General features: G+C 41.2%; 2 protein-coding genes and 2 long non-coding RNA genes across 5 annotated transcripts; 3 read left to right on the plus strand and 1 right to left on the minus strand.

Moving 5' to 3' along the window:
• LOC8079762 (1-aminocyclopropane-1-carboxylate oxidase) lies at positions 1,741-3,628 on the minus strand. Its single transcript, XM_002450409.2, has 2 exons — positions 2,810-3,628; positions 1,741-2,409 (listed from the first exon to the last, which is right to left on the minus strand). Exons 1-2 carry the CDS (start codon positions 3,494-3,496, stop codon positions 2,143-2,145), a joined length of 954 nt encoding a protein of 317 aa, XP_002450454.1. The 5' UTR covers positions 3,497-3,628; the 3' UTR covers positions 1,741-2,142.
• On the plus strand, positions 10,589-11,287 carry LOC110435237. The gene is made up of 2 exons (XR_002452849.1): positions 10,589-10,887; positions 11,011-11,287. It is a non-coding gene; the product is annotated as an uncharacterized LOC110435237 (long non-coding RNA).
• LOC110435390 lies at positions 12,020-13,637 on the plus strand. Its single transcript, XR_002453053.1, has 4 exons — positions 12,020-12,255; positions 12,451-12,545; positions 12,637-12,708; positions 13,560-13,637. It is a non-coding gene; the product is annotated as an uncharacterized LOC110435390 (long non-coding RNA).
• Positions 14,573-17,728, plus strand: LOC110435938. 2 transcript variants are annotated; one of them, XR_002453708.1, is made up of 5 exons: positions 14,573-14,715; positions 15,635-15,725; positions 16,331-16,400; positions 16,541-16,636; positions 17,396-17,728. XR_002453708.1 is itself a non-coding variant. In XM_021462045.1 (4 exons), the coding sequence occupies exons 1-4, from the start codon at positions 15,559-15,561 to the stop codon at positions 17,507-17,509; spliced, it is 447 nt and encodes a 148-aa protein (XP_021317720.1). In that variant the 5' UTR covers positions 15,067-15,558; the 3' UTR covers positions 17,510-17,728. The 2 variants fall into 2 exon arrangements, 1 of the variants encoding a protein (XP_021317720.1); XM_021462045.1 differs by lacking the exon at positions 14,573-14,715 and having other exon boundaries at positions 15,067-15,725.

Consider the following 19,123-nt stretch of genomic DNA (forward strand, 5'->3'; position numbering starts at 1 on the left):
GTATCATTTGGTAAGACATGAGTTCTGTCATCAGCATTTCTCCTAGCAAAACCACCAGCAGTAACATTTGACACAACATGTTCACTTTGGTGTGTGTTGTGCAAAAACTGAAATCCTTCATCAGGCATGCCTGGACCGTCGGCGTCAATATTCGCAGGGTCCCCAATTGTATAAGGTGCCGAGCTACCCTCTCCATGCTTTGTCCAAATCAAGTAATCCTTCATAAATCCTCGGCATACCAGATGAGAAATGATTGCTTCAGTATCTTCATAAATATTAATATTTCTGCAGTCGATGCATGGACAATATATGTGCTTTGTCTTTGTTTTTAAAGCATGGTTCTTAGCAGCATCAACAAACCTATGGACCTCAGGTATGTATGATGGATCTAGTCTTGATAAGTTATACATCCAGAAGGACCGCTCCATCATGAGCTGTGCAAAAATTAGTAAATTAATTGATCTCAATGCAAAACAAGTAGTTTAGGAAAATTGTCATCTAACCTTTCAAACAACAACTTGTGAAGATGAAAACCTCCAACTTGTATATCTATCAAATTTGTAGACCTCGGAGCTAACATTAAAAATAAAGACAAAACCCTAAGTAATAATAATAAAAAAACTAACAACTAAATCAAATTGATAAGGTAGAAAAACACCATTGGTGGAATCAACTAAATATATACCTTGATTCACTATAATAAATTTGAGAAGGAAATATGGAAATGGTCAGAGGAGAGGCATCATCTTAAGCAACCTCATACATGAAAAATACATATTGCATAATGAAATCAAATTTACATAAAAAATAACATCCTAAACAATAGAAAACTTATCTTTCTCTTTCTTCCCAAGCATGGAAACACCATTCATGGAAAGCACTACATATATATTTCTTGGATTCACTAACTAGAGAAAAAAACATAGAAAAAAGAGAGGAGAGACTTCATCTAACCATCTTAAGCAACCTCATTTGAGCAAATATAGTCCATACCTAGCTATTCTACTCTCTCTCTCTCATGGTGAAACCCTAGATCCAAAAAGTAGCTCTAATTCAGCAAGAGGGCACAAAAAGAGCCTTTAGAGGCATCAACTAACCTTTCTTAGCCACCTCCTTCCAAGAAATGAAGATCAAAACCTCCCCCCTTGTATTTTGGCAAAACTGGACCTCCAAGATTTGCTCCAATGGAATGTGGCTGCGAGCTACAGTTCTGCCTGAGGAGGAAGAAGGGGTTGTGGGGTATTTATAGAAAGAATAGCACAGGCGGTTTGCTTAAAAAACCGCCTGTGTAAATAGGTCTTTACAGGCGGTTCACATAAGAAAACTGCCTGTGTTAATTCTCCATTTACACAGGCGGTTTTGTATTAACACAGACGGTTCACATAAGGAAACCGCCTGTGTAAATGGAGCATTAACACATGCGGTTTTCTTATGTGAACCGCCTGTAAAGACCTATTTACATAGGCGGTTTTTTAATCTTACCGTACAAATTTATACCACAGACGTGTTACAACTAAAACCGCCTGTGAAATTTTTTTGCCCCCGCCGACTTAGAGCATCTGCGTACTAGTGATTTAGCTGACCACTGACCACATCACATATATCTAGAACTTCTCTTTTTATAGTTAGAATGATACTTTTATTTAAGCTAAAACAAGGCATAAGTATAAGCCCTGAAACTGTATTTAGTATATATAGTTTCTCAGTGTAATGTACAATTACAAACCACTTGACCACATGAACAATCTGATGCAAATTAATGAAGAAAAAAGTGCAAAAAAAAGGAAGTGGAGAAGTAATCTGGCAGATGCCATTTTAAGCTACAAATCACTCTGGCACCCACTGACCACAGATCCACAGCTCACCGCAAGCTTATTTGTCACAATCAGGTATATATACTCGTGACTGCTCGCTGCAGGGCATCCACACCAACACACATTTCTATGACATGTCCATTCTACACACACATTACATTAAACCACACACTTAACAACCTACTTATATATCGTACAAGCCCGTACCGTGATCGCACGATTAACTTGATGATCATGAACATTTATTCATTAGGCTCCTCGCAAGTTGACATCATGCATGTCGCTGCACGCGCCGCAAGCTAGCTCTCTGCTAGCTAGCTGCTGCTGGTCACTTGGTGGTCGTCGTCGCCGCCGCCGCCGCCATGGCCGCGAACCTGGGCGCCTTGGCCTGGAACTTTTGCTTGACGTACACCTCCATGTAGTCGCCGAACACGAAGCTCGGGTAGTTGTCACCACCGGCATCCGCAGCGGGGATCGCCGGAGCGATGGTGGCGAGGCGCGCCGGGTTGTAGAAGGAGGCAATGGAGCGGCGGTTGCCGTCGCGCGTCGCCAGGATGCGGTGCCACGCGCTCTTGTACCGGCCATTGCTCAGCACCTGTCGTCAATGCAACCACCATCGCGGCAGAGGATAAGTAATTAAATTCCTTCGTTCTCGGTAGTCACAAGTAACTTGCAGTACATGTCAACAACCAGAGTAACAAATAAAGCTAAGGTTTTGACATTCTAAGTCTCATAAGGAATTCATGGATCTTGAGCCTTGACAAATCATCGAAGGCCACCAAATTAAATCCTGGCATGATTGTATTATTTTATTGGATCATTAGCAGTCATTAAACAAGCACAATTAAGCTGCTCGCTACTGATCAAGTGTAATCTAATCAAGGCGACGCGAGCTCCGCAAGTCCACCGTCCCATGCATTCAACAACATACATTTTTATATGCAAGGGAATATAGAACAGTGGAAGAATACTAGACATGATCACCGCGCGCATACCTCGATCTGGTCGCCGGTGTTGATGACGATGGCGTTCTCGAGGGGCTGGACGTCGACCCAGGTGCCGTCGGGAAGCTGCGCCTGCAGGCCGCCGAAGCGATCGTCCTGGAACAGCAGGATGAGGCCGCCAGCGTCGGTGTGCGCACGCAGGCCGTCGACGAGGTCCGGCCGCGGGCACGGCGGGTAGTGGCTGACCTTGGTGCCGTAGAAGGGCTCGAACTCGCCGTCGTTGGTGAAGGCCTTCCTGATGTGGCCCTCCTCCAGCCCCAGCAGCTCCTCCATCACTCCCAGCATCTTCTCCGCCAGCTTCTTCAGCTCCTTGCGGTACTCCATCATCGTCTCCTTGAAGGCGGGAGGGTTGGAAGGCCATGGCAGGTCGTCATGGAGGGTGAAGACGTCCTCCCAGTCCATGTCCACGATCTTCCTCGCGGGGAGGCCGTCCTCGCTCTCCTTGTCGATGAGCTCGGCGAGCGCCTTCACCGTGGGGTTGGAGTCCTTGAACGCCTCGTCCCGCAGCTTGTAGCAGTCGCTGCACACCTTCTTCACCCGCTCCAGCAGCTCGTCGGGGATGCCGGTGTTCACCAGCTGGAAGAACCCCACGTGCTCGAACCCGGCGGCGATGGCCGCCATGGTCTCAGCCCTCCCAGGGCCGTCCAGCTTGGAGAAGTCGATCACCGGGATCGCCATCTATCGCCGCAGGCGGTACTTAACTAAAGTGCTAGCTCTCCTTTGGAGAATAATTGGCAATGGCGAGAGCTCGCTAAGGCTGAAGACGACGATGAGGAGAAGAAGAAAAGTAGAAGAAGTGGTGTGGATGTTGGATGGTGTTGGAGGATGTGTAGCCTTGACCCTTTTTATAGCAGAAAAAGTTAAGTGTCAAATGATTGTTTATTGCCAAAGCTCCACCGATGCAATCAATCAGGGGAGTGATTTGCATTGGGAGTTTGAATTCGTTTGCAAGGGAACCAAGGAATCGTCGTTCTGGCCGGTGTTTACTTCGGTTCCTGTGATCCCTTTTTTTTAAATAAAAAAATTGGGTCGATGGCGATTTCGTGTTATTGGGGAATAAACAATGTGTATAGGGTCAATGCAGGGGGGGCAGGAAGAGAACATTCAGCGTGTGCTACACGGCAGCTATACGTCCGGCAGCTTCAACTTCAGCGATAGGGAGGGCTAGCTAGCAGCTCGAGGTTGGAGGACGGTTAGCTCGTGCAAATTAACTTGTTAGCTTATTTGTCACAGCTAATCCAGTTTCCCAGCTTTGTAGCTATAGTATAGCTTTCTGTATCTGGTGGTGATATGAACTAACCGATTCATCACATGGGACCTCGTCTAAACACCCATATGTTAAGCGACCCGGCTATTTGAAGCAGGGAAATTTTATACGACTATTCAAACAATTTTACACTAATACACAGAAACCACTACACAGGCGGTTTCCAACCCCTTTCCACAGGCAGATTGACGAACCGCCTGCGCTAGATGCCTGTGGAAATAAATTTTTCCAGAAATGGGTAACTGTTTACCGTCTGTGGAAATACGTTTCTACAGGCGGTTTGGTTATGTGAACCGCCTGTGAAAATAAATTTTTCCATAAGCGGGTAACTGAGAACCGCCTGTGGAAATGCATTTCTACAGGCGATTCGGTTATGTCAACCGCCAGAGAAAATCTTTTTCTAGAAAATATGAAATCGGTTTTTAAAAATAGGAAAAAAAGATTTTATTCCCAAGAAAGTCGCGTATTTTTTTTGCGAAAAATCACGCGCTTCGCGGCCGGTGGGATTCAAAACTGAGACCTCGCCCTCGCGCGTAGCCTCCTCTACCACTTCACCTATCACTGAGTTATGTCTATATTAGAGTTTAGTTCCCCACATATTATCCTAAATCGAGCATACATTGATTATTTGAGACTCTAAACGGATTCAAATGGAAAAGTTGTCAACTACAAAGTTTCACAACTTTTCAAGATCTAAAACTTTTATATTGGTAGTTTCTCCATCCGAGGTCATTTATAAAATTTGAATTTCAAATTTGAGAAATTCAAACGTAGTTTTCGACGACAAAAATATTTCAAATGAAAAACTTATCAAGTACAAAGTTTCATAGCTTTTCGAGATCTACAACTTTCATTTTGATGGTTTTTTCAAACGAGGTCATTTGAAAAGCTTAAAAAAATCAATTTCAAATTATTTCTATAAGAAACCGCTTGTAGAAATATGATTTTCATTGGCGGTTTCTTAGGAGAACCACCTGTAAAAATACATGATTTCTACGGGCGGTTTTGTTAGGAAAACCGTCTGCGAAAATTGATTTTTACAGGCGGTTTTTTAGTCGAGCAAGCCAATTTCTTTCCACATGCGTTGTCTAATTAAAACCGCCTGTAAAAATTATATTTTACAGCTAGGGTAGTGCTTATTTGTACTAGTGGTTATTCCTACTATTATTATGAGGTCCTACATAGTACATGCAAACGGCGCCTTAATGTACTTGTAATACACGTATTATTCGGTTAGTTGCATATAGAAACCGCAGGCGGGCCCGGTCTTGGTCACCCAAACAACGGTGGTGCTCTGTTTCACGGGGTGGCACGTCTTGCATGCCCCATGTGACGGCAGCTACCACGATCGCAACCACCCGAGAATAGTTTTTATCAAATAACCTATCCAGGCACGAATATAATGGAGGGAGTCGTCATCTTACACAAAACCATCCATGAGCTTCACACAAAAAAGAGAGACGGTATCATTTTCAAAATTGATTTTGAAAAGACATACAACAAAGTGAAGTGGTCTTTTATACAACAAACGCTACGTATGAAAGGTTTCTCCCCCAAATGTTGTTGATGGGTAGAAACTATGGTCACAGGTGGGAGTGTGGGAATCAAAGTCAATGATGACATAGGGCCCTACTTCCAGACCAAACGTGGACTCAGACTGGGAGATCCAATGTCACTAATCTTATTCAACATCGTCACAGATATGCTAGCTCTCCTTATTAACAGAGCAAAAGCCGACGGTCAGATAAGAGGTGTTATACCCCACCTTATAGATGATGGTCTCTCCATATTACAGTATATGGATGACACCATTATCTTTATTGATCACAACCCCGAACAAGCACAGAATTTAAAACTGTTGCTTTGTGCTTTTGAACAGCTATCAGGGCTGAAGATCAATTTCCACAAGAGCGAAGTCTTCTGCTATGGAGCTGCTAAAGAGATGGAATCCTTTTATACTAGTCTCTTTGGATATAATACTGGTGAATATCCCTTCCGATATCTTAGGATCCCTACGCATCATAGACAACTCCTTAATTCTGAATGGAGAAAAGTAGAAGATTGTTTCAAACAGAAACTCTCTTGTTGGAAAGCGAAGTACCTGTCTTATGGGGGAAAACTAGTACTGCTTAATTCAGTCCTAAGCAGCCTGCCTATGTTTATGATGTCTTTCTTTGAGATCCCCAAGGGAGTCTTAAAGAACCTAGATCATTATAGATCAAGGTTCTTCTGGCAAGGATCCTCAGATAAACATAAATATCGCCTTGCCAAATGGGACATCCTGTGCCGCCCTAAGGATCAAGGTGGATTAGGTATCCTAAATTTACAATTGCAAAACAAGTGCCTCCTAGCCAAATGGTTGGTTAATCTATTGAATATAGAAACAAGTATATGGCAAACACTTTTAAGGAATAAATACCTAAACTCCAAAAGCCTATCCCAGGTGACAGCTAAGCCCAATGACTCCCATTTTTGGAGAGGCCTCATGCGTATCAAAGATGAGGTGTTGACAAAAGGTTTCTTTCATATTAAAGATGGAACCGCAGCTAGGTTTTGGGATGATACATGGGTAGAGAATAAGCCTCTGAAAGCTAGTTATCCATCTTTATATAACATAGTGAGAGATCCTCACGCTACAGTCTCAAGAGTTATGAGTACGAACTCTCTGAACATATCTTTTAGGAGGGCCTTGGTGGATAATAAACTTATAGAATGGCTAAGTCTAGTGGCAAAGATATCCCATGTCGAATTGGTGGATGGTTCAGATTATTTCAGATAGAGTTTAACAAGATCAGGGTTATTCTCTGTCCGTTCCTTGTATCTCAATCTTATCGATACACATACACTCGGCATAGGAAGATCTGGAAGATAAAGGTACCTCTAAAAATTAAAATTTTTCTTTGATTCCTGCAAAGGGTGTCGTCCTAACCAAAGACAACTGAAAGGTCCAAATGGCTAGAGGGGGGGGGGTGAATAGCCTATTTAAAATTTCTACAAACTTCACTAAGCAAGTGAGTTAGTAAAACAAATGGCGAAGCAAATCTAGCACTAGCTCAACTAAGCTATGCAAGCCACCTACACAAGTCTAGCAAGAAAGCTAAACACTAGTTACAACAAGAAAGCACAACTAGAAGCTTGCTACACTCCTAAACAAGAAAGCTAAGCTAAACAAGCTACACAACTAGCAAGGTATACACAAAGGTAAAGGAGAGGGGAGTGATTGTTATACCGACGTTGTAGAGTAGAAATATATCCAATCAAACACGTGCACAATCACAAGAGAAACCTCGGCAAGAGATGACACAAGATTTTTTACCGAGGTTCACTTGCTTCCCGGCAAGCTACTCCTTGTTGTGGCGATACACCCACTTGATGGATCACGAGCTAATTGGCAATCCAAAGTCAAACCCTCAGCAGGTGCCGCACATCCACTCACAAGATGGGGATCCTCCAAGCCACGAGCAATCCACTAGAGTAGCCAATTGCGATCTCCCGCGGGGAAGGCTCAAGAACCCCTCACAAATCACTTGGTGAGGCTCGAAACAATCTCCAATCACGAGCTCAACACCACCGCTGCTCCAAGCCGTCTAGGGCGTCGGGAAACACCCAAGAGTAACAAGAAATCCGCAGCAAACTCAAGAATCAAGTGCCACTAAATGCAACTCTCAAGGCAATGCACTTGAATCTCACTCAATCTCACTAGGATTAGCAATCAAGCAAGGAGATGAGTGGAGGGAGTATTCTCTAGCTCAATGTATGCCTCAAGTATTCAAAAGTGCAAGAGAGACTCTCCCAAAGCCGGCCACCAACTATTTATAAGCCCCTCAAAGAAACTAGCCATTGGTTGTTTTCACTGGGCTGAAATCGGGGGCACCGGACGCTACTAAGTGAGCACCGGACGCTCGACTCCCTGTGTCCGGTGCACTGGAGTTGGCCACGTGTCCTCTTTGAATCTCGCGTGTCAGATCCTAACGGCTACCTGCAACACACCGGACGCTCTGCATGTCCACACCGGACGGTCCGGTGCACACAGGACTCATGCGCAGAGAGTTTGTCAAACTCGCGACCTCACCGGACGCTAGGCACCGGACGGTCCGGTGCTCACCGGACTCGTGCGCAGAGAGGGTTGCAAAAACCCCTCACACCGGACGCTAACCACCGGACGCTACCAGAGTGCGTCCGGTGCTCAACCCTAGTAGGGTCAAGCACACCGGACGCTGAGGCCAGCGTTCGGTGCCTCCGCACTCAGCGTCCGGTGAGTGTTTCTCAGTGAGAAAACACTCCCGCGACTTCTCCAAATTTCCCACCGGCGCAATAGAAAATATACACTTATTTTTCTCAAAAGCACCGAATATACACTTGAGAGGAACCCACACCCCTCTCAACCCTAGGAACTCCACCTCCTTTGAAAATGTGCTAACACCAACAAGTGTCCACCACCAACGTGCATGTGTGTTAGCTTTTCACAAACATTTTCACCAAAGGAGTTAAGTTAGCACTTTACTAGATCCTAATGCATATGCTCAAGATATGGACCTAGTAGCACTTGATTCGAGAGATGACCGTGATTTCCCCTCTTGATAGTCGGCTATCTATCCTAAACCCGGTCAATCACTTCTCTACTCATCTTAGACCGGCAAATGTAAAACCCTATGTTTGTACCTTTGCCTTGATAACTTTGCTCCTCGTCTATCATCATGATCTCCACATCATGCTTCATTTCTTTGTAATCATGTGGCCACCTTTCCATGCCACCATGCACCTTCATCACATCTGTTGCTATGCCTAACTCAAATCACTTAAACACAAGGCATTAGCAACTTGGTGTCATTAATTACCAAAACCAAACTTGGGCTTTCAACAACCTTGCTAGAAAAAATTGGAAAGGGAGTCAGAAGTGCATTTGCTGTAATGGGAATGAAACTATTCAATATTTATTCCTAGACTGCCCCTTTACCAAAATGATTTGGAGGCTTATCTTCTTTGCTACTAGTTTGACCCAACCTAGATCAATCAGCCACATGTTTGGTACTTGGCTATCTAATCAAAATAAAAAGATTAGAGATCTGATTTGGGTGGGGTGGCTGCTTTGCTTTGGGCTATCTGGAGATGCCGCAATGATTATGTTTTTAATAAAATGAAAACTAACTCTATTATACAGGTAATTTTCAGGGGAGCGTACTGGTTATGCTTTTGGGCTCAGCTGCAGCATGATGAGACACCCAAGGACGTGCTCTCGAAGATAAGCAAGAAATTAGAAGTAATTTCTTTAGAGATATCCAATAAATAATGAAAACATTTATATTGTTTAAACTAGCACCTTAGTCCTTGTATAGGACTATGGCTCTCTTTGTTTATCTCATATAATACTCTGTAATATTGGGCTATGTACATCCTCGGATGTAGAGGCCGGATTTTATATCCATTATCTAAAAACAACTTCAAATTAATGTGCAACTAATTAATCTTTGATCCAACTTCATTCGTAGTTGATAAATTGGTTATATATTGTTGAGGACTCAGCCCTTCGTATGTACACACCGGTACAGTTGTAACTCCGGTACAAAATTAATTTATACCTAATATAATAATAAGGTCAGGTACTCAGAAGTTAGATGTCTACGTACGAAATAAAATGTACTGTTTACCTCGTATATCCACCATCTACGCGTCTTATCACACATTTCATCGCAGGCTTGATTATTTCCTTGGCCTTGTCGGCATGCAGTTGTACGCATCCATCTGTATACGTTAACTCTCCAGTTATCCTGGAGCCCACATAGCTGACACATTGACACCTGCACTGCTCAAGGTCAATTATATTAGCTCAATCACATTTGCTAGAGCCGTCTAATGATGACTGAACCAAGGGTTCATATTTGTATGATGAGTTAACTATGCCAAAAGAGAACAAAGCAGACACCTCAACTAGTGACTCAGAACTGAAACGCGTCACTAATAACTATACTAATGACGCGGATGAATGAAACACGTCACTGATTAGTTGTTACCCATGCCCCAGGAATAAGACGCGTCACTAATGACAAGATATCAGTGACTCTTCTTAATAAAACGCGTCACTAATAATGTGGGTGACGCATATTACCGAGGTACGTCACTGATATGTAGCTATATTAGTGACTCTTCTCAACTAAACATGTCACTGGTAATAATAGTGACGCGGTTTGTCTAGATGCGTCACTGATACAAAGACATATTAGTGACTCTTCTCAACTGAACGCGTCACGGATAAATAAAGCGACGCGTGTTAGATAAACGCGTCACTGATATGTGGTCCTATCAGTGACTCATCCTATTGAGCCGCGTCACTAATCACCTGGCCGGTAATTATTGGTCGTACATTATTTATTTATTTATTGCTAGGATATCTTGACCATTCACCTTCTCTACAGCACCAATCTTAATGCATCATTTGGTTGCCCTAGTTGTCTTTCCCCTGTTGCCAATGTGAAGTGCCTAAAAAAATCAGCCGCCAGCACGGCCGCGTTCAGCATCTGCAGCTCCGGCCGGTGGCAACTGCAGTCCTGGCCAGCATCGCCCCACACCCCAGCAGCTCCAGCTCCGGCAATTGCCACCGCGACCTCGGCACCTCCAGCTCCGGCCATCGCCGCCGCCCACCTAGGCATCTGCAGCTCCGGCCGGCGTCGCCCCATCACACTAGCCCCGGCCCCAATGGTTGCGTGTCGACCATGGTGTCCAGCGCGTGGCGTCATCGTTCCAGAGCACGGCCGCGTTCGGCAAGGGTGATTCGCTCGCGCCTAGCGTAAGGTCAAGCCACATGGTAAGCTGCTGCTCTGGTCTTTCTCTCCCTGTTCACTGATGAGATCTTGCTCTGCAAGGTTGAAGCACTCCTTGTGTTCTTCTTTAGGTTGCAGACCCTGAAAATAGGACAACTTTGGTGCAGGTCATGGGAGTGCTGGGTTGATCCTCGTCTGTCCTCGCTCGCGTGCATCTATGACCCCTAGACGATAGAGAGACGACGAAGCTTTCCCCTAATCTGCACCTGCAATACGCTAGCTGTACAAAACCTTTGGTCCCTCTGAAATCATAGACCAAGGCAGCTGCTACTATTCTCCTGATTTAGCATCTGAGTTGTTTACTCTTGGTGTATTGGTTGTTGAAAGGAAACCTACCTGGATTGCAATTTCTAAGGTTAGTGCACAACATATTCTCTTGGAACATTACAGTGAGTTCCACAAACCTTTGGATGCCTTCAATATTTGGATATAGCTGAAAATTGTATTTCTGGTTCTTTACCTAGAAATATGTTAAATTGTCACACCCCAAATTTTTGAGTTTGGGTTGTGCATAGAAAACACTAAACAAATATAAAATGAATTTAATATTTGGATAAAATTTATCAAGTTAGTTTGAGTTAGTGAAAATTAAGTTATAGGAAAATGCCAATTTTCAAATTGTTCTGAATTAAATTGATGGACTTTTGTTGATGTGATGTGATGCTTGCTTGTTGTATGACTTTGTGTGATCAGTGAGTAAAACTTTCAAAATGCATTGAGTAGGTCGTTGGTCTATCTCCGGTGTATCTTTGTCATTTTTTTATCAAGTTCCGACATTCTCAACCTTAATCTTTCTATTTGGAGTTTTATAAGATCCCCAAATTCTGCTCCAAATCATCCCTTTGAGTTCATCTTCCATCAACCGATCTATTAAAATTTCTCGGGAATTTTTCCATCTTTTCCTAGAATCCTTTCTTGCTTTTCTGTGAGCATAATCTAATTTTTAGATGCTCCTAGATATCTTTTCATAAGCTCTAAATACTTTATTTGGTTTCCCATATTCCATAATATCTTCGAGATTTTTCCCTGAATTTTTGGAGCCTTCGGAGTATTTTTCGGCACATAAAAATTTATTCTGGACTTTTGTGAAATTATGTTAATCTCATGATTAATTAATTCCGAAAATAATAAAATACAATCCTCTTCCAACTTGGCTTTTAACCTAGCACATATAAATACATGCCTACGTTTCTCTCTTTGATATATCTGAGCCGCCGCCAAAATTCTCCTGTTCCCGGCGCATCTGCCCTTCGTTCCTGTGACATTGAAAAGTCGACGCCGAGCAAAGTATGGAGAAATCGATTGAGTGCCATGAGCAAGTCGATCACGTGCTGTCGTTCTTTGCTGGAGAGGTGAGGCTTGTCTAGTTCCAAGTGATCTTGTATTGTTGTTCGATCCTGTATTCCTGCCTTCGTGTTCTATCGTTGCCGATCATGAAGCTTGCTGCAGCAACACAATCTCGCTCTCTCCGTGTCGTCCTCTCGCAAATTCTCTGATCCATGGTGTTTCCATAGCGGAGCTTGCGTGATGTTGCAACCTCATCGCAGGCATAACCGATCCTCCGAGCTTAGTGTTGTAGAGCCGCTCCAGCGTCTGGCCATCCATGCCGTGTGTGTTCTGCTCCGCTCCGAATCTTGCAGGGGTAAGTCGTCAGTTCGTCACCGTGGATGTACTTCTTTGCCCTTGGAATTGAAACTAATATAAACATCTTCTCCTTGGCTGCTTAATACTAGCTTATGCTGGCCACCACCCTTCTTGATGTTTGACGAGCAGCTTGTTTGGAAATTGCTGTCGCTAGCTTTCAGGTGAGAAGCATATCTTCCTGTCCGCTATTTTAATGATCAAATATTGTGCTGATGTCATGCCTTGTCATTCATACATCATAAATCATTATTCTCTATTTATTCTTCAATCATGAAATTATATTTTTCATATATATCGTGGATCTGCTCAGGATGCCTTGAACCTCCGTATAGTTAAATATGATGAACATTGTCGTTGTCTTATTTTCATCATAACTTAATCGTTTTAGCCACACTTCAATATATTCTTTGTGCGTCGCGTCTGAATCAATATACCCTAATGTATGGCAACGATATTTAACTTGCTTCATGTCTTCTATATGTCTTCTATATATAGCTAAATATTAAATTAATTCATATCTATGTAACCAATTTTATAGTTAAAAGCAATGAAAGTAAACATCGTATTTTTATAAATAAATATTAATTTGATTAATATTAACTTATATATTTCTAATTATAATATAATTAATTTAAATACGCTCATATAATAGACTCATAAATAAGCTCTCATATTTTTTTTCATTTTGCAAAGTTAAGGTTTAGCTTGTTTATTCTATACAACAATATTTATAGATAAAACATGATTATTTTTTTAGCTCAGTTTCTAAACTAAAGTATATTTTTGTAATCTAAATCAACAAGCTTCTTATGGTTTTACCGAATTAAAATAAATCAAGCATGTACGTTTCTCTTTTATAATTTAAAATAATATAAAACTCTCGAAGTGCTATCATGATCGTAGGAGCGAGCTCTCATATAGTATGTTGCTTAATCTTGTGCGGTGTACTGTTCTTAGTTATTTTTGTTTGTTGCTTGTATGTTTGCCTATGTGTGGTGCTTGCTACGAGTAGACGAGAACTGTTTATGAGTGCTGATGATCAGAAGATGATGATTAAAGGCTCATGGTGTGAGAATTGAGCAAGTTTAAGGCAAGTATAACTTGGGACCATCCTTGTTACCTATTCACTATTAACTACATATATATATCATATGCATGCTATCACCTTGTCGACCTTAGCAAAATCATAGATGATTGTTACCTGAATTCCTTGTTACCTACTTGATATGCATTTGGTGTAGATGTGCTAGTGCTTGATATAATCCATGATCTTGTGAGATGATTAATAGCTATGCAATGAACGTTAAAAGATGACAAATAACTATATGAGATCTTGTCTGTAAGTGATCACCGGGACAACAGCGCAACCATGAGGGCTATAATGGCTCTGGCTTTAGCTCAGTATGAAGACCTTTTCTAGCTTGTTAGAGGTTACCCGAAAGGGCGGAGGGGCTGAACCGACACGGGTATAGTGCGAGCCCCTGTCCCTATGTGTATAGGCTGCGCGTCATTGTGCCATTCGGAAGGGGGTATCTATATCTGCTCGCAAAGGAAACCTTGCGGCCCTAACATGTTAGACGAACTTTTGAAAGGCTTCATAGTGATCCCTGCCGACCTCCCTAGGAAGGGGGTTAAGAGATTAGCTACCTCGGGCGAAAGGGTAAATCATGACTCATGGGTAAAGATGTACAACCTCTGCAGAGTGTAAAACTGGTATACTAGCCGTGCTCACGGTTATGAGCGGCCTTGGGGGTTCTTGCTGCGACGACGATGAGCTTATTAAGTTGTTATGTTCATTTAATTATCGTTTGTGCTATGAGATTAATTATGCTTACACTTGATCATGTGATTAATGGATTATTTGTGCTACCTTGACATTTGCTATTTAATTAAGAATATGCTATCCACTATTAAAAGCTAAATGCAGTCAAACCAGTGTCAGCTGTTTGAGCCTCATGAACCCCTGGTTATACTTGTTGAGTACGACATGTGCTCACTCTTGCTATTTTCCACCACTCCAGTTTACTAGTAAGAGTTGATCAGAAGAGCGATGGAATCATGAAGGATGTTCTCAGAATGCAAGAAGTACTAGGCATATGTTACCCCCAGTCAGCCGTCCCTGCGAAGATTGATCCTAAAGATTAGTTACCGTTTCGCGATTCTCTGATGTAAGTGTTAATTATAAGTATGTTTTCGCTATATAACATTATTTCTGATACTGTTCCTTTCTGTTGTGGTATGTGTGGACTTCCTGGGCACACATATGGCTAGCCTGGTTTTGTTCTTTAAAACTGGGTGTGACATAAATTTAACAATTTAGCAATGCTCACTTATCAAATATAGCCATTATTTTGTAGCAATGGGTGGGAAATTAGTGTCCAAAATTTAGACTTTTTGGACTATTCTGTAGGGATGGATTGGACATGGTGTCATGAGGCACTAGTTAAAATTTCAGCAGTTTTCATTTTCAAAATTACCTTCCAACTGTTCAATTGTGCCATATTTGATAAGTGGGCATGCTTCTCAGGCTACTAATATCAAGCAGTTTTATCTAGAAATGCTTAACTGAAGCATCTTTTGAAGTCTTCCTCTTGGTTCCTTAGAATAGTAGCACTTATGCTCGATCATGTTAGAGTTTTGATTTCTGATCATTACATGCAGTTCTGTTTATTTTCAGTACTACAACAGCTAGTGTCAATCCTATCCTTTTCTCTATTCCTGGCTGCAAGTTTCAGGGCACGACAACAACAACTATTTAACATCTATCAATAGTAGCAAGTGTGTGGCAGAGTTTTCAGGTTTACATTTCACACTAGTTTCTGCTGTTTTTTTTGCTTTAATGCAAAATTCTTTTCTATCTACAATATTCAGCTTGAGTACCTGTTCTAGCTAGCCATTGTCTTCTTTGGCTATTAGTATTGTTGCCAAGTTTAGTTCCTGCATTAGTTCAATTTCAGGTTTAGTTGAATTCACATAGTCTACCTGGATGCACTGCTCTTCATGCTCATTACATGAAAGATTGTGCTGACAATGAGAAGAGTGGGATACTAGTTAGGTTCAAGGGTATTTATATGTTGAATTCATCAGATTTTGAGGTTGGGCTTGTGAGATACAATCATCTATATGACTTCTTCAACTTTGGTGCGTTGGATTGTTCCCTTCTTCGATGCTTGACACTGTAAGTTACAAATGATCCTTCTTACTCCCATTGCCATTGAAATCCTGGTGGGCTATCAAAGTTCTAATGTAAAATGAGCTTATGCTGTTCAAATGCTAAAATATTAAACTAATGTCATGAAAATAGTCTGTTCATTTGAACCCTGGGCAAATGAGTCTTTACTCCTTGGCATATCTTTTGGTTTTTGTACTCATTTTCTGTACATGTTTTCTTATTTTTAGATCATTGTTTGTAGAAGCTAAGGCTAAGGACATTTCTGTGGGCTTTCTTGATCCACAATTGATGTCACTGGATAGCATAAAGTTTGATAGAGCAGCTGTTCTGCAGTATGTGCAAAAGGCCTTCACCAAATATACTAGCAAAGATTTCATAATATTTGCCTACAACTCTGGTGGCCATTGGGTCGTTGTGATAGTAATTCAAAAGTGGAATAAGGTCATATACCTTGATTCCAATAGATCCGGGAACCATGATTTCAGTATGTTAAAATTGTTGATTGACGAGTGGGTTCTTTGCAACCTACTATTGAATTATTTCATAAATGCCAATGTCATTGAATGAACTTATTAATGAGGCATATATGTGTGCTGCACTCTCCCATGTAGGGCTTTTGCAACACACACAAGCAAGATGAAAGACAAACCAAAGCCATTAACACACGCTGCTAAATATGCGGTAATGCTTCCAAAAATAAAATTCAGCATTGTGCCTCTGGTTTATTCAGTATTGTGTTCAAGTTTCATTTTCAAATAATTGTGTGTATTCACATCTAATTAATTAAGTGTATTATTATGTTGTATATATATTTGTTGTAGTGCCACCAACAATCTATTTCTGGCAAGGGATCTGGCTTCTATGCTGCACACCACTTGATTTTAGCCATGGGACAAACAAACTTGGAATGCCCTGAGGTATTCACATCTAATTAATTAAGTGTTCATGTGTTGCTGGTCTCCTCTCAAGTCTCAACTTATATCAGTTCATGTAATAAAAAACATAAACCAAACCTTGTTGCAGCCTTTATCTCATGCTTATTAAGGTCACATATATGAACTAAACACGAGTATTGTCACCAATAGATTCATCTTTGGATGTCTTCATGCTAAAGGCTGCACCACTACAGATTACACACATAAGAAATGCTTTAATACATCCTAAATATAGGAGAAAAATAGACTGCTGATTACACATATAAGAAACCTTGTTGCGGCCTATACCCGCACCGCCAAGTAGCATAGAGAGGAGATAAGAGGAGAAAAATAGGAGGCTTTATTTGTATTGCTATAGCTTTATATTTTTGGTTTTGGTGGTGATCTGATGAGGGTGGAGGAGCAGGTGCTGCTCTGTCTCTGCTCTATGCTTCTGTAGTTGCACCTGCTTATGCTCTAGCTAGTTTAGTATTAGATTAAGAGCATGCAGCTACTGGCTAGCACAATATACGTTGTTGATTTGTTTACTCAGCTCCAGATTATTATGCTTGTGCCTAGTTCTATCGATGATGGCTACTTATTTCCTATGTTTTTACACTAATAGCTATTTATTCTAATTACGACTGTATGCTATGTTTGGATTGGTTACTTGAATTACATATTTTACATTGATATTTTTTATTGTTGTATATTGTACTGTGCCAAGTTTTCTTTTTGACCAAAGTTCTAATCTTGACACAGGAATTTGAAGTGCTGACGAAGCCCATCGATGTGCACATGATTAGAGAAAAGTTGGCTATGTTCTTAGTGGCACAGGTCATCCACAAGAAAGGAGAGTTCTACCATCCTAGCTAACCATCAGTGATGTGTGAATGCCACTACAAATATGGGTCTAGTGATGTAGTGTCTGACTGAATAAGTTAAGTTCAGTGTTGTGATGGATTTCGAACAAGTTGTGAACCTGTTGTGAATCTGTCATGAATTTGATATAAATATGGATTTGTTAAACTTGATATCTATTTGAAGAGCTTCTGTTATGAACATGTAGTAATATATCTCTGAGTGGCTTTCATATGTACGTGGTGTGAATATTATGGTATGTGGCTCTAATGAAAAATACGAGTGACATTAAAGTGTAGATGTGTCACTATTACAATCCTATCTGAGATGTGTATTATTACGGCGCGTCACTTGTTTATATGCTGTCAGTGACACATTAGGTTGAAATGAGTCACTGATATGTAATTACCAGCGTCACTCATACCTCATCATTAGTGACGCGTGTTCTCACTGTGTGTCACTCATATATGTGTACTAGTGACGTGTATCCTCAAAGCGAGTCACTGATATGCCCTTATCAGTGACGCGGTTTATCAATACGTGTCACTGCTATACTAAGATCAGTGACCCGTATATTAAATACGCGTCGCTGGTATCTTAACATCAGTGACGCGTGTACTAAATACGTGTCACTGGTATCTTCATAACAGTGACGCGTTTTTACGCGTCACTAATTTGTCCAGATCACAGACGCAGTAAAAGTGACGCGTCTTTTCCGCGTCACTAACGACCCTCTGGACGCGTCACTAATTAGCTTTTCTGGCATTTCCTCCATTTTACAAACAAGTACTCCATCAATACTAAAAAATGAAGTCGCTTTGGACAAAGCTTGAGTCAAATATTAGAAATATAAATCATAAATAACTTTTAAGTTGTTGAGTTTGAAATGTGAAAACCATATAAATAGATTTATCTTGAAATATACTTTTATAAAAATATACATATATCACTTTTTAATAAATATCTTTATAAAAATAAAAAGTCAAAGTTATGCTTTGAAAACTGTGTCGTTGTCTAAACCAACTTTATTTTTTTTAGTATGGCGGGAGTAATGTTTTCTGTATCAGCTATGACACCTAGGCCTTGTTTACTTCCAAAAATTTTTGCAAAACAGGAATAGTAGCACTTTCGTTTATATTTGACAAATATTATCCAATCATGGACTAACTAGGCTCAAAAGATTCGTCTCGTCAATTCCGACCAAACTGTGCAATTAGTTTTTATTTTCATCTATATTTAATACTCTATGCATACGTCTAAAGATTCGATGTGATGGGGAATTTGAAAAATTTTGTAAAATTTTTTGGGAACTAGCCTTATCGATGAGTAGATTGTCCAATGTACACTACAACGTGCGAGTGATAGTGATCAATAATGCTTGAACTTTTGAAAGCTTCAACCCGTGCATTGCCGACTTCAGCAATCGAGTTGACTTAATTGCTTTGGTTAATCAATTGCGTTTGACAGTCTGCAGATTTGTTTAGTTTTGTGCCCCTACCATTTGGTAGCTACCTACAACTGAAATTCCTGTGCCCTGGCAATTTGGAAAACAAAATTTGTTGCCGCCATGGCAGCATGCTCTCTTCTACTTGATTTTTTATTCATATATATTTTGGGTTCTGAACACTC

This window comes from Sorghum bicolor, chromosome 5 (genome assembly GCF_000003195.3).
Source record: "Sorghum bicolor cultivar BTx623 chromosome 5, Sorghum_bicolor_NCBIv3, whole genome shotgun sequence".
Classification (NCBI taxonomy): domain Eukaryota; kingdom Viridiplantae; phylum Streptophyta; class Magnoliopsida; order Poales; family Poaceae; genus Sorghum; species Sorghum bicolor.